General features: G+C 48.0%; 3 protein-coding genes across 5 annotated transcripts; 2 read left to right on the top strand and 1 right to left on the bottom strand.

Annotated features, from left to right (window-relative positions):
• Positions 1 to 110: 110 nt before the first annotated feature.
• Positions 111 to 3,931, bottom strand: LOC115531089 (elongin-B). The gene is made up of 4 exons (XM_030340119.1): positions 3,821 to 3,931; positions 2,976 to 3,110; positions 2,631 to 2,739; positions 111 to 1,369 (listed from the first exon to the last, which is right to left on the bottom strand). The coding sequence occupies exons 1-4, from the start codon at positions 3,821 to 3,823 to the stop codon at positions 1,257 to 1,259; spliced, it is 360 nt and encodes a 119-aa protein (XP_030195979.1). The 5' UTR covers positions 3,824 to 3,931; the 3' UTR covers positions 111 to 1,256.
• A 22-nt stretch (positions 3,932 to 3,953) lies between these two features.
• On the top strand, positions 3,954 to 8,796 carry pkmyt1 (protein kinase, membrane associated tyrosine/threonine 1). Of its 2 annotated transcripts, XM_030340110.1 has the most exons (9): positions 3,954 to 4,120; positions 4,237 to 4,357; positions 4,894 to 5,326; positions 5,629 to 5,866; positions 6,232 to 6,511; positions 6,832 to 6,938; positions 7,078 to 7,250; positions 7,497 to 7,726; positions 8,008 to 8,796. In XM_030340110.1, the coding sequence occupies exons 2-9, from the start codon at positions 4,332 to 4,334 to the stop codon at positions 8,324 to 8,326; spliced, it is 1,806 nt and encodes a 601-aa protein (XP_030195970.1). In that variant the 5' UTR covers positions 3,954 to 4,120; positions 4,237 to 4,331; the 3' UTR covers positions 8,327 to 8,796. The 2 variants fall into 2 exon arrangements, with proteins under 2 accessions (XP_030195970.1, XP_030195971.1); XM_030340111.1 differs by lacking the exon at positions 4,237 to 4,357.
• A 100-nt stretch (positions 8,797 to 8,896) lies between these two features.
• Positions 8,897 to 11,290, top strand: LOC115531084 (zinc finger protein 135). 2 transcript variants are annotated; one of them, XM_030340113.1, is made up of 3 exons: positions 8,902 to 9,659; positions 10,007 to 10,089; positions 10,503 to 11,290. In XM_030340113.1, exons 1-3 carry the CDS (start codon positions 9,645 to 9,647, stop codon positions 11,023 to 11,025), a joined length of 621 nt encoding a protein of 206 aa, XP_030195973.1. In that variant the 5' UTR covers positions 8,902 to 9,644; the 3' UTR covers positions 11,026 to 11,290. The 2 variants fall into 2 exon arrangements, with proteins under 2 accessions (XP_030195972.1, XP_030195973.1); XM_030340112.1 differs by having other exon boundaries at positions 8,897 to 9,659; positions 10,007 to 11,290.
• Positions 11,291 to 13,112: the final 1,822 nt, after the last annotated feature.

A 13,112-nucleotide genomic window follows, 5' to 3' on the forward strand; every position in this document is an offset into this window, starting at 1 on the left:
AAACATGAATCTAAAAATGTTAAAGACGTGTACACCAAATAATAACCCAGATAAGGCTTGAGATAACTTTTAAAAACAGCGCATCAACCAAGAATAGAACAAATCTCAGCAACGTAAAAAAAAGAAAGAAAAAACTTTATTTGAGCTCACAGTTACAAGCTATGTTCATATTGTGAATGGGGGAGGGCGGGCTGGTGAGGTGTACATGTGTCACGCATGGTGTGGTGACAAGACGCGAGTTAATCTTCCTGGTCGTTCTTCAGACCTGTTGAATCAACAGACTCTGAAACTGGACCCCTGGTTCATGGAACGGCCCACCTAGCTCTCAGTGCTATGATTCCTCAAAAAAGGCTCTTAATACACGACATGACAGAGCTTGGGTCACACTAGAGACATGACAGCACAGGAGCTTTAAATAAAACTAAACAGCATTTACAGTGTTGAGGAGGGAGACGTCTGGCCTCCTGTCCAGGTCAGACCGTCACGCTTGGCAAAGTTAAAGGTTGGGATGGAAAGTTTGCCGCTCTCTTTTCCTAGTGGTCCTACACCCGACCAGATTGGTCGGGTGCTGTAGGATCACTATTAAAACAGGTACGTTCAAGCTCTAGTCCACAAGAAACAGTTACCTTCAAGATCCAGTGCAGTAGGAAGAAAGATATTTCAATCTTTAGCTCACTGGGAAGAGAGGTACCTTCAATCTCTAGCTCACTGGGAAGATATCTATCTTCTACTGAATTTGAAGATAAACGAGTTCACTAGGAACATGGGAACCTCCATCCTTGAGTCATTAGAAAGATAGGCTTCTAAGTTGTAACTTAAACTTATATTTCACTAGCAAGATAGGTACCGTCCCCAACTAGTTCACTAGTAAGATAGGTACCTTCCCCCCACTAGTTCACTAGTAAGATAGGTACCTTCCCTCTCTAGTAAAGTAGCGAGATAGGTACCTTCCCCCTCGAGCAAACTAGAAGGGCAGATACCGCCAACCGCCTCCTGAATACATCAACATGATAATAAAGATAATGTGGGTGGGCATGCTAGCCGGGCTAAAGGAGCTGACAGGCTGAGAAGGCTAACCGGAAGTGATGTGCGGGGGAGAGAGGGCGAGAGGGGGCAGGGGGAGGGTTGGAGGTACCAGGAGGAGGAGGAGCAGGGCACCGATTGGGTCATCTAAAAGTGCCCTCTCCCCGATGCTGTCCTGTGATTTAACTGATATAACGGCTCACACCCCCACCCTCTCTCCCTCCCTCCAGCCCTCACTGGACGGTCTGCTCGCTGGCCGTGCTGCTGGAGTCCTGTGGCTTCATGACGTCGGGTAGCTCTGGAGGGCTGGAGAAGCTCTCCATCTGGAGCGCCTCGAACATCTCGTCTGGAGCAGAGGGAGAGAGGCCAGGGGAACAGGCCACACACAATGAACACGGGTAACGTCAGGAACAGGCAAAACATCCACCTGTCATCAGGATCAGGTTGATGGGGCCCTCTGATCCAACGAAAACACATCGGGCTCATGAACCCTCAGAAAAGGAACATGTTAACACACAGTGCATTCAGCAAATGGGTCATAGCAAGAACTAGTTTCTAGCAGAACAGGCTCAACATAAGGCTCAACATCAGAAACTACAGGCGATAAGTCATATGCCATGAAAAGCTCCAAAAGAGTTTAGTGTCTCCTTTTCCTTTCTGTATTGGATAAAGGACAACCTGGGTGCTGCTAAACGCCAAGATCCATGAGCCCAATGCCAAGCTGGAAGAAGCCCATTTTCACGTTCCTCAAAGTTAAAATATTTTCTACTTTGACGCTGAACTTTCGACAACCAATCACATTCCAGTCTGATAAGTGGCGGTGAAAATAGTTCACCGTTTTATTTATTAATAATTACTATTGAATGAGATGACGTCAGCTGCCGTTCTGTCTGGAATTCAAACCTAGCTTCTCATGGACATGCAATTTTACAGACTCACAGTAGCTTGATAGCCACAGATTAACCATATTCAAAGTTTAACTTCATTTCAACACTGATTAGCGACGGACTGAAACCTGTTTATCATGTCAGGGAAGAATCTGATCTGACATGTAAAACAGGCTGTGTGAGCACAACAACGCACCTTTCGTAAATCACGCTGAATTAGCATTAGCAAAACTTCTTGAGATCTTTGTGATGACCCTTTGTCTAGTATGAAACTCGAGTTTAGGAAGAAAACAAAGTCCTAAAAAAGACACTTCTTGGTCTGCTTGGGGGTTCAGCCAAGGAAACGTGTTCATTCTAATGAATCATACCGAGGTCACATGATATCATCCTGCAGACCAACCGCATAACCTCAACACAAAAACACAAATAGGCCAATCGCGTGAAGAAAAATTAACACTACAACCCCCTTCGTTACACATCTGGTATTGATAAAGTACATCTTATCTTAAACAATCCTCCCTGATAGAGTGCAAGCCCACAATAAGCTTCTTCATGCTAGGTCTGCTATTATATTACAAGCCCTTGGGAAACATCCCTTAGTGTTAGCGATTGCTTACACATTACAAGCCCATAGGAAGCTTCCTCATGCTAGGCCTGCTATAACTTCACAAGCCCTCGAGAGGCATCTCTGCATGAAGGATTCCTGGTAGCAGGGCGTACCAGTGATGCGGAAGGCCAGGCCAACGGTACCGGGGGCTTGGGGTCGGGCCGTCTGACTGGTGAAGCCACAGTCTCCCAGAGACTTGCTGTCCTCCAACAGCTGCTCGTCCTGGTGAAAGGAGAAGATATAGACGAAGAGTGTGTTGATGTGCAACATTGAAGATACAACAAGACAGTCTACCACCCCATTGGGTCATTTTCACAGATTTCCCATTAAAGCCAACAGGAAAGATGTCCCAAAATTAATGAATTTGTCTAGCACCCGTTGTATGGATTAAGTTGTGGTTGATTGATTGATGACAGAACAGAAGCACACGAATGGCATTGACACAGGAAGAGACTCACTTTGTAGAGGCGCTGGTCCTCTGGGGCCCTCTTCAGAATGCCCTCCACGATACGTTTCAACTCGTACACGGTGGTCGACTCCTTGGCGTCCGTGAAGATGGTCGTCTTCTGACGCCGGATCATTAGAAAGACGTCCTGGGGGGAACGAAAGGTTTCACTCTGACGGCTCACGTCCTCTATTAGCAAATATTTTTCTATACAACAGTAATTTCGTGTTATAATGTTTTTTCTTAAATGTATTCCGTTTTTTATAATGTCGAACAAAGCAAAGAGTAAACTAAATCTGAAGCATGAAATGAACTGTTCATAGATAAACTATCATTACGTTACTGACAGTAAATGAAACGGAAAGTGTTCAGACGAATGAAAAGATAGTGTGTATGTAAATAACATTTCACTAAAAATTTGATATACTTATATATTTATGTATAGTCATAATTTAAGTCCAGCTTTGCGTATATATGCAGCTGTTCTAATATTTCACATTCGTTTATTCTTTACTGAAATCTCGTGTTTTGTATTACCGCTATGCATTTAAAAAAAAAAAATCTATCATGAGCGGAGCTTGCGCGACCCCCAGGATTCATAAAGTAGCGTGATTCCGAAGTACTTCGAATCGGAATATTAGGAAATAGATCAGCAAGAGTTTATCATACGGTCTGCCGCAGTGGCTCCAAGTAAAGCTAACCTGGTAGCCTGTTAAACATTCAAACATCACATAGAATAAGATATAATCGTATTTTCTTGCAACATTGGCCTCTTCCCCAGAGATGGTTACTATAATATATGTACATCTGCTGTGCTAAATCTATCAAAATCCCGATAATAATGTTTTGTTAACTCACCATTTTGAGTGCTAAGCTAGCAAGCTCCGACCCTCTGGCTCCGACTAGAGCCCCGGACCTGTAACGCGCATGCGCAAAGTCTTCCAAATAAACGTAACCGCGTCACCCCAAAATAACGTCACCTCACGGATGACGTGAGGGGCGGTGGCAGACGGCGCATGACAGCTTTCAGATTTGGCGCGAGGAGTTTGTTTGGGTGCAACTCAATTGATCGGTAATAATGTAATGCGAGCATCTCGGATTATCGGTGAACGGGTAACGATGAACGCTGCTAACACACCGGAGAACGTATCCTAGAAGGTAACGTTAGCCAGCTGCCCAACAGTTTAGTGTCTTGGTGATGCCGTCGCTCTGGTCTTCGCTGCTGTCGGGCTGAAGATAGTTAACTGAGCTGGTGTTGTTGACGTGTACGCTAGACCGCGGGGTTAACGGGAGATGTCGACGTGTGGACCAGAGGCTAGTCTGCTGTCGCACTCGTAACGTGGCCGGGCCTCTTTATTGTGTGTATTGAATGCCCGCGTGTGGCAACCGACCCGGGTAGGTACAGGCTGCTGTTCAGCTATTTGTCAGTTAATCTGATAACCTGACACTCGTTATTTTTAACCAGAGTAACGTTACCCCAGCACAAGACCTAATCCCACCTCTTATAAATAATGCTAATTATTTGGACTGATCCGTCCTGTCAAACCGGTCGGTTGATATGATGGTAATCAATGCTGACTCAATTCGGCCAGTCCAGAGTGTCCTCCGTTTATAAAGGGCAGTATCGAACTCGGGGATTAACATGTGAATGCAACAGCCGTTTACGCCAAGTACTTTGGCGTTCTTTCTAGAGCTAGATGAATGCAGCAAAGGAAAAAGTGAAACAATGGCATTTCCAGTTGGCTACGATTTAGTTTCTCCAAAAAAAGTAACATTTTCTATTTAGTTTCCTTCTCCTGATGTCAGTTATGTCTCCTTCTGATGTCAGTTATGTCTCCTGTTATAAGCTCTATTTCTTTCTGTCAATATTAACGTTTTTTTTTAAAGTTGTATTCCCTAATCAAACTTGACCCAACCTGTCCTAATTACAGCTCACCGCCTACAGAGGAGCTGAAGGCTGCCTGTCCCCCGCCCGCCCCTGCTGGGAGAATGATGTCTGTCACCATGGAGACGAACCTGTCCACCACCCCTCTGCCCCTCCCTGTCCACTTTGCCCACGCCGAGCAGTCCTTCTCCCTAAAGAAAAGACGTCTCCCCTTCTCCTCAGACTCCTCCTCCCCTCATTCCTCCCCCGTCTGCCTCTCCCGCACCCTGCCCCCCCGGCCCTCAGCCAAGGGCGGTTGTGGCTCTGTGAGCAGGGTGTTCACCCCGCGACCGTCCCTCTGGTCCCCCCTGTCCCGCTCCCTCATTGAGACCCAGCACCCCGCCTCGCTGTACGACCCGGGCAAGCCGCAGTCCTTCTTCTCCCAGTGCTTCACCCACCTGGGCCTGCTCGGCCGCGGCTCGTTCGGGGAGGTTTACAAGGTGAGAGACCGGTCCTGGTCCCCTGGTGAGGCCGGGTTAGATGGTGGTTAACCCAGCGGGTTAGGTAGTTGGACTCCCAGAACTAAATGGCACAGGGTCTATGCTCCCTTATATTCGGAGTTTACCTGTGGACACCCTACAATATGTCTGCACCTGAATGACCTGTATCTAAATTCACTGTTTGTTGCTTTCGATGAAGCCGTCTGCTCAATGACACATATTTATAGGTTATTCGGTTTGAATAGGACAATTCACTGTGAAGCTAATAATGTGTGTGTGTGTGTGTCCGTGTGCGCTCCCAGGTGCTGAGTCACCGAGATGGCCGGCAGTACGCGGTGAAGCGCTCCGTGCACCGCTTCCGGGGGGGTCGGGAACGCACGTGGAGCGTGGGGGAGGCGGGGAACCATGAGCGCCTGGGACCACACCCCCACATCCTGGCCTTCATCGCCGCCTGGGAGGAGGGGGACCGCCTCCACATCCAGACGGAGCTCTGCTGTACCAACCTGCAGCTGCATGCAGAGAACCAGCCAGCTAACATGGGTCAGTTTATATAAAGCACCACATACAGAACTACAGCATATAGAATCACAACATATAGAACCAGCTGGCTGACATAGTGTCTTTATTTATATACAACTTTAACATAAAGAACTACAACATAGTGTGTGTGTGTGTGTGTGTGTGTGTGTGTGTGTGTGTGTGTGTGTGTGTGTGTGTGTGTGTGTGTGTGTGTGTGTGTGTGTGTGTGTGTGTGTTAATCTAAAAAAATTCTATAGCGGCAGCCTGAATCAAAATAATAGTAATGATCAATAACACAGCAGTATCTCCAGGGCAATCTTCAGATTCGGGTGACCTCAATGAATCCGGGGAAGTTGTTCACCCGCTCCATGTGTTTGTCTCTCCAGACGAGGCGACGGCCTGGGCCTACCTGTGTGACCTGCTGCTGGCCCTGCAGCACCTGCACTCTCAGGGCTTTGTTCACCTGGATGTCAAGCCTGCTAACGTGTTCCTCACCAGGTCGGGACGCCTGAAGCTGGGGGACTTTGGCCTGATGATGGAGCTGCAGCCGGGAGGGGGGGGTCCAGTGAATGGGCGGGGCAGGGAGGACGCGCAGGAGGGGGATCCGAGGTACATGGCCCCGGAACTGCTCAGGGGAGAATACGGACCTGCTGCCGACGTCTTCAGGTAAGCACACCTGTCTAGAGGTGGTCTCACCCATCTTAAGGGGAGCACACCTGTCTATAGGTGGTCTCCCCAATCTTAAGGGGAGCACACCTGTCTATTGGTGGTCTCCCCCATCTTAAGGGGAGCCCACCTGTCTAGAGGTGGTCTCCCCAATCTTAAGGTGAGCACACCTGTCCATGTGACTGAATATCAAGTGAAGAGTAAAGGTTTGTGTTGCCTGCCGTCATTGGTTTTGGCTATTAAATGTAAACAAATGTTCATATTTAAGTTGAAATGTATTTTTCTTGGCGGTAAACTCTTGTCTATGTGTTGTCTGTCAGTTTGGGGGTGTCCATCTTGGAGCTGGTCTGTAACATGGAGGTTCCTAAGGGAGGAGAGGGCTGGCAGCAGCTCCGGAAGGGCTGCCTTCCCACAGAGTTCACCAACGGTATGTTCCTCACTCACTGCACGTCTAGCCTTTCCTTTCCTCTGCTCTCTTCATATGACTTCGGTCTTGTGTGCGATGAATTTATCTTTTAGAAGTGTATTTCTGGATCAGACCCCTGATGTGTGTTGTTGTTGTGTAGTCCTCTCCGATGAGCTGCAGACGGTGCTGAAGATGATGCTTGCTTCGGAGCCCTTGGAGAGAGCGAGCGTCCCTCAGCTCCTGTCCCTCCCCTCTGTAAGGAGACGCCTGTGGAGGAGGCGTCTCTCCCTTTTCCTCCAGGAGACTGCACTCCGGGTGGCTTCCCTCTATCAGGTCAGACCAGGGACCTTCCAGGGAATTCTTATACCAGTTTTTTTTTAAAGGGATCTGGGACCTAAGTTAACTTGTAGAATTTCCAGCAGCACATGTTACCTTCAGTTCACGCTGAAGTTAAATTCGAGAAATGTCCCACAACAGAAGTTCCCTTCTAGTATGGCCCACAGCACCAAATGACTTCTAGGACGTTCCATAACAACTGCACCGTTTAACGAGTTCAATGGGAATCTGTTTGCTGTGTAGTCGACCATGTTGTTGAGCTGGAAGCTGTGGTTGTTCCTGAGGCTGCCCTGGCTCCCCAGCTGGAAGACCCCCGCCCCCTGCACACCTCCAAGGGACAGCTGGGAGAAGGAGTTCGCCCTGCCCCTCACCTTATGGAGCAGCAACGCTAGAGGAAGTCTCGAGGATGACACCGTGTTCATGCAGGAACCCCTAGAACACTCCATGGACCTCTCCCCCTCCTTCCCAGAGAGGTAACCCCACAACCCATAGCTCTTGGCATACTCTTGTAGTAAATAAGAACAAATGGCATATTAATCGTATCCCATAAAAATGTTTGCTTAGGTTTACTGAGTCATACAATTTGGAGATGAACAAAAAGTTCATCTACCAGCAAAAAGGTTCTGGGTTAAAGCCCCAATGTCCACCAGTATGTCCCTTACTGCTCCTTAATTACCCGTCCATGTCGTATTCACTAACGAACCTCTACCTACTCTGTAATGACCTGTCTCTACATGGTTGTTTGCGTCTGCAGGGTCCGCTCCAGGCTGTCCATGGGTAGCACCTCCACCCCCCTCCAAAGGTCACCTCTTCGCACCCCCAGCCCCAGCCCATGCCTTGCCCCCTCTGCTGCCCACTCCTCCCCCTCCACGCACTTACGCTTCGATCACAGCAGGAGCGGTACGCCGCCCGTGTACCCAGACTTCCCCGGCAGCCACCGGTCGCGACGCGGTGGCTCCAGCCGGCGTCTACTGGAGGGCGAGGCGGAGGGGACTCTGAGCTGGGACCTGAGCATCGAACCAAAGAACCTCCTGAGGATGTTTGAGGACACGGCGCGAGAGGACCTGCGCTGAGGGCAGGACCTAACCCGTTGTCTCGACGAACGGCTGCCATGATTAACCTGCTGCCACGACGACGACCTGCTGCCACGACGACGACGAGTTGTCATGACGACCAGCCATAGCAACAACCCCGCCGCCACAACGACGACTCGCTGCCATGACATTTTCGAATTAAGAGTGAATCTGTTTTAAGGGGATTATTAAGGGATCAAATGTATATAAGCTAAGAGCTTTTAAAGAAGCCGCTGTTGTAGAACAATGCTGTTTACTTTGTTGTGCTGTTCATCTTTGAATTGTATCAGATGACGGATTTAATGTGATTTTTGATTATTTGACAAATCTAACTTTGAAGCATGTCACTTTTATGTGTGTTGTTCCAGTCTGCGGCTGCTACTGCATGTTTGGGCTGAATGTATTCTAGATGTTCACTGGTTTACCTCGCTGTTCACCGAGGATAAATAAACATAATCTAATCAGCCACACAAACTCACCTTATTTTAAGCGCCTGCGGTGTGCATCATCCACAACGCTAGGGGGAGGTAAAGCAACCCTGTATTTGTTATTTTATCGAGGAAGCTGTCGTGGATTATCGTAACTATCGTACAGATCCGATCCAGGGCCAGTTGAAGCAAGCCTTGTTTAGAGGACACAGACGAGGCGAATACATATTAACTGATTTCTAATCACTGTTTGGCGGTCAGCTTACACTACAAGGCAACACCTGATCAAAGATCCGGTGTGGAGATGTTACACCGTAATGTGTGTTTTTGAAAAGCTTCATTATTGTAAATTCCGCCTTTCGTCCACCGGTACAGCTATTTTATTAATGCTTTATGGATTAACAATGTCCTAGACGACCGAGAAGTAAAGGATTGTCCGGGCAACGGCGCTGTGCAGAGAAGGGACTGCATTTCAAAGTAATTGTACTTTTCCTCAGATGGATTATGCTGCGTACAACTAGGTCTTCCTGCCAGTGCCACCACCCGTTTGTTTGCAGACTTGAGGTCCCGTACAGCGCTAAACTTGGAAGTCGAGCGTATTTCATGTAATGTATTCGATGACTTTCGGGGACTATTGACAGCTGTGTGTAAATACATAAAGCCAGGTGAATCAGCCTTTGAATTCTACCTCGGTTGACTTTTTAATAGTCAAAATATGTTGAAAATGGAGCGTCTGAACTGCCGGGTGGCAAAGCTGCTGTCGGCCGCGGTGCAGGAGGTGCTGGAGGTGGTGAAGGAGACGGTGTCGGAGTATCAGGATAAAACCGCCCGAACCCAGAGGGAAAACGAGAGTCTGAAGAGGAGACTACAGGAACTGCAGGAAGAGAACCATGCAAAACACTCAGGTGGGCTAGCAGCATACTCTACAGTGGCGTGACCACAATAGTTGAGTAGGGTTTGGCCCAGGATGAGAATAAACACGGCTACCACAAAGCCTTTTTCAAAAGGTGCAGAGATTGTATGCTACCAAAAAATCGCCCCAAAAGACAAATATTGCATCAGTCAATATAAATCATTGTGTAGTTAGTTACACATTATTTGATAGATATTGGGATTGGAGCTGGATTTTACCAATCAATCAAAACCTTAATCCTTCACCAGATTTAGTTTGAAGTTGATAACGGCCAACCGTTTCCATTCACAGATAACAACATGTTATTGTTCTGATTGGTTGGTTTTGTTTTGCCTTTAGGACTCAAATCGCATCCCATCGCACCCGAACATGAAGTCCAGCAGAAGGAAGAGTCTGACCTGGAAGAAGCAGATAATCAGGAGGTGCTGTCCTTTCCCTATTTGGGTTCTATTGGTACTCTTCCCTCTGAAACACCAATCAGATCGAAGTCTCACGTTGGTCCCCCCCTCCCACAGCAGAGACGCCATAGACCCAGTCTTGACCCAGGCCAATCAAACAAACCTCACAAGACCGACCCAACGTCTAATCACAATAGTTCTACTGGCCTGTTGTCCAATCACAACAGTCCTACCGGCCAGCTGCGCAATCACAGCAGTGCTGCTGGTCTGCTGTCCAATCACAACAGTTCAACAGGCCAAATGCCCAATCACAGCAATTCTGCTGGTCTGTTGTCTAATCACAACAGTTCAGCAGGCCCAATGCCCAATCACAGCAGTTCTGTTGACCTGTTGTCCAATCACAACAGTTCAACTGGCCCTCTTTTCCTCTTCTCCAGAAACAGTCCTGGTTCTCCAGTCTTGCTCTCTCCGAAGCAGATAAAAACTGAGCCTGACTGGGCTGATCACGACCCAGGGAATGAGGTCCTGCCAGCAGGGTACTTCCATGAACCCCCAGCCTGTTTCGGATCAGAACCCTTTGCTCTGAACCTAACCGGGGAAGAGGAACCCTTTGACTGGGCTGGTTCTGACCTCAACCCCATGTCCTTTGACCCCACGGACCCCAGTCAGTCAGGGAGCAGAACACTACAGCAGAGAGGGGTGGGTCGACCCAAGCGGTACTGCTGCACACTGTGTGGCCGGGCCTTCAGGCACGCAGGAGACCTAAAGAAGCACCACCGGGTCCACACCGGGGAGAAACCTTACTGCTGCTCAGTGTGTGGCAAGCGCTTCAGCCAGTCGGGCTACCTAAAGATCCACCTCCGCCACCACACTGGAGAGAGACCGTACGGCTGCACACAGTGTGGGAAACGCTTCAGCCACTCGAGTAACTTTAAGAAACACCAGCTGACGCATCTATAGTTTATAGAGCTTACGTCACGCGGATCAGGGCTAGGGCTAAATGTTTTAAAGACTATAAATGTTGAAAATTGTGTTTTATGATGTAAACTGTTCCAGGATTTGTGGGCATTTGAGAGCATTCGTTTTAAATATCTTTTGGCACACAATGTGTAATACTCTATCACATAGTATTTGCAGTCAGAATTGATGCAATAGCTTTAGTGCAGTATTGACTAAGCTGGGTTTGTTAATTTCTTAATTTATCATTAAAGGATTTTTGAGTCACTGTTCTTCCCATTCTTCTGGAGTCACCATTCAAGCAAGGTTTCGTAATAGGTACTCCACATTGACTGCTGCGACCCGTTGCTACAATCCAAAGACCAAAGCGTCCATGATTGCAGAATGTAGGCTATATACAGTAGGTAGATTGACAGGTAAGCCATCTAATCATTTCATTCAGGCCAAATTAAATGACTGGAGGGGATTATTACATGTGTAACATGCTTGGCTCTGGCATGAACATAAACTGGGGAGGCCACACGCAGGGCAAAGGAATAACTGATTTATTACATAAGATTTAACAGAAACTAAGGTAAAGGTAATAGGATGTGTTGTAAGTCAGTGATATGCGATGTAACCAAAAGTGTGGTGTGCGATCAGTCATGAGAACAACCAAACAGAGCCTAAAGCCAGCGGAGGAGAGGAGCCCCTGGGTGTTGGCACGGCAGGCCTTTTCTACCCTCGCCCATCAGCAGGTTCATTGCTCACAACCGAGACCTGCACACAAGAAAGGGCGGTGACAGAACAGGCAAGCAGCACAAATGGGCGGAGCCTCCAGAGACCAGCCTGGATCGGTACATATCCCCCCCCCCCTTAAAACAGAAGCCCACCTATGTGGGATTCTGTTTTACCAGCCCACACATACAAGTACCAGCCCACACATACAACACTTCCAGAGCCATGGGCAACCTTGAAAGAACCACATAGGCCTACAATACACACCGTTGGCCCCTCCTTACACCCAGATTCCCGACCTCCAACAATTTCCGGCCCCTGGAAAAGTGATCTAAGAAGGACAGGCGCATGAGTCGTTGATTTGGATTTTGCAGCGAATGCAAAAACGTTAACGGATATGATCTGAGAATATGACGACAGGGTGAACTCCCCCACCGACATATACATTGAATTGTTGCAGAGCCCAAACAAGAGCCAAGGCTTCTTTCTCAATAGTGGAAGAATTGGCTTGGTACTTATTCAACTTTTTCGAATAATAACAAACGGGTCTTGGGGAAGTCTAACCTCCCCCCTAGGGGTAACTATAACTTCCCCTAGGGAGGACTCATACCTCCCTACGGGAAAATAACTAATTAACCCTTTTGGGGGGGGGGGGGGACTCTAACCTCCCCTCTGTGAAATAAAACGACCCTTGGGGGGACTTCAGCCTCCCCTCGGTGGAAAGCTTCAGAGGAACTTGCAAGGAACGCATCCATCGATTCTGTTTCCTCATTTTCTCCTTGCGTCGGAAAACTTGACTGGTTTCCAATGCCTAATTATTTGGCGCCAAGAATCTTTAATTTTAATTTATCACTACAAAAACACTATGCTCCCCAATAGCCAATAATGGGAATCAAAAATGTAACTGCTACATACCAATCCTAGGTTGCAAAATCCCAGACGAGCCCCCATATGTGACATGCTTGGCTCTGGCATGAACATAAACCGGGGAGGCCACACGCAGGGCAAAGGAATAACAATGATTGATTAGATACGATTTAACAGAAACTAAGGTAAAAGCAATGTGATGTGGTGTAAGTCAGTGATATGCGATATAACCAAAAGTGTGGTGTGCGATCAGTCATGAGAACAACCAAACAGAGCCTAAAGCCAGCGGAGGAGAGGAGCCCCTGGGTGTTGGCACGGCAGGCCTTTTCTACCCCTCGCCCATCAGCAGGTTCATTGCACACACCTGAGACCTGCACACAAGAAAGGGCGGTGACAGAGCAGGCAAGCAGCACAAATGGGCGGAGCCTCGAGAGACCCGCCTGGGTCGTTACATATGCGATAGCCATTGATACTTTTATTTTTTCCTTTGACGCTGCCAGGATGTT

The sequence above is a fragment of the Gadus morhua genome, chromosome 18, assembly GCF_902167405.1.
Source record: "Gadus morhua chromosome 18, gadMor3.0, whole genome shotgun sequence".
In the NCBI taxonomy this organism is placed as follows: domain Eukaryota; kingdom Metazoa; phylum Chordata; class Actinopteri; order Gadiformes; family Gadidae; genus Gadus; species Gadus morhua.

Bases quoted from the DNA above. Each gene is read 5' to 3' on its own strand.
- LOC115531089 (XM_030340119.1), bottom strand. The intron at 2,740-2,975 runs GTGAGTCTCTTC...TCCTTTCACCAG, and splicing joins AGGACCAGCGCCTCTACAAA to GACGAGCAGCTGTTGGAGGA. The intron at 1,370-2,630 runs GTACGCCCTGCT...CCTCTGCTCCAG, and splicing joins CCTGGCCTTCCGCATCACTG to ACGAGATGTTCGAGGCGCTC.
- pkmyt1 (XM_030340110.1), top strand. From the start codon at position 4,332: ATGCCCGCGTGTGGCAACCGACCCGG. The intron at 4,358-4,893 runs GTAGGTACAGGC...TCCTAATTACAG, and splicing joins GCGTGTGGCAACCGACCCGG to CTCACCGCCTACAGAGGAGC. The intron at 6,512-6,831 runs GTAAGCACACCT...GTTGTCTGTCAG, and splicing joins CCTGCTGCCGACGTCTTCAG to TTTGGGGGTGTCCATCTTGG.
- LOC115531084 (XM_030340112.1), top strand. From the start codon at position 9,470: ATGTTGAAAATGGAGCGTCTGAACTGCCGGGTGGCAAAGCTGCTGTCG. The intron at 9,660-10,006 runs GTGGGCTAGCAG...TTTTGCCTTTAG, and splicing joins GAACCATGCAAAACACTCAG to GACTCAAATCGCATCCCATC.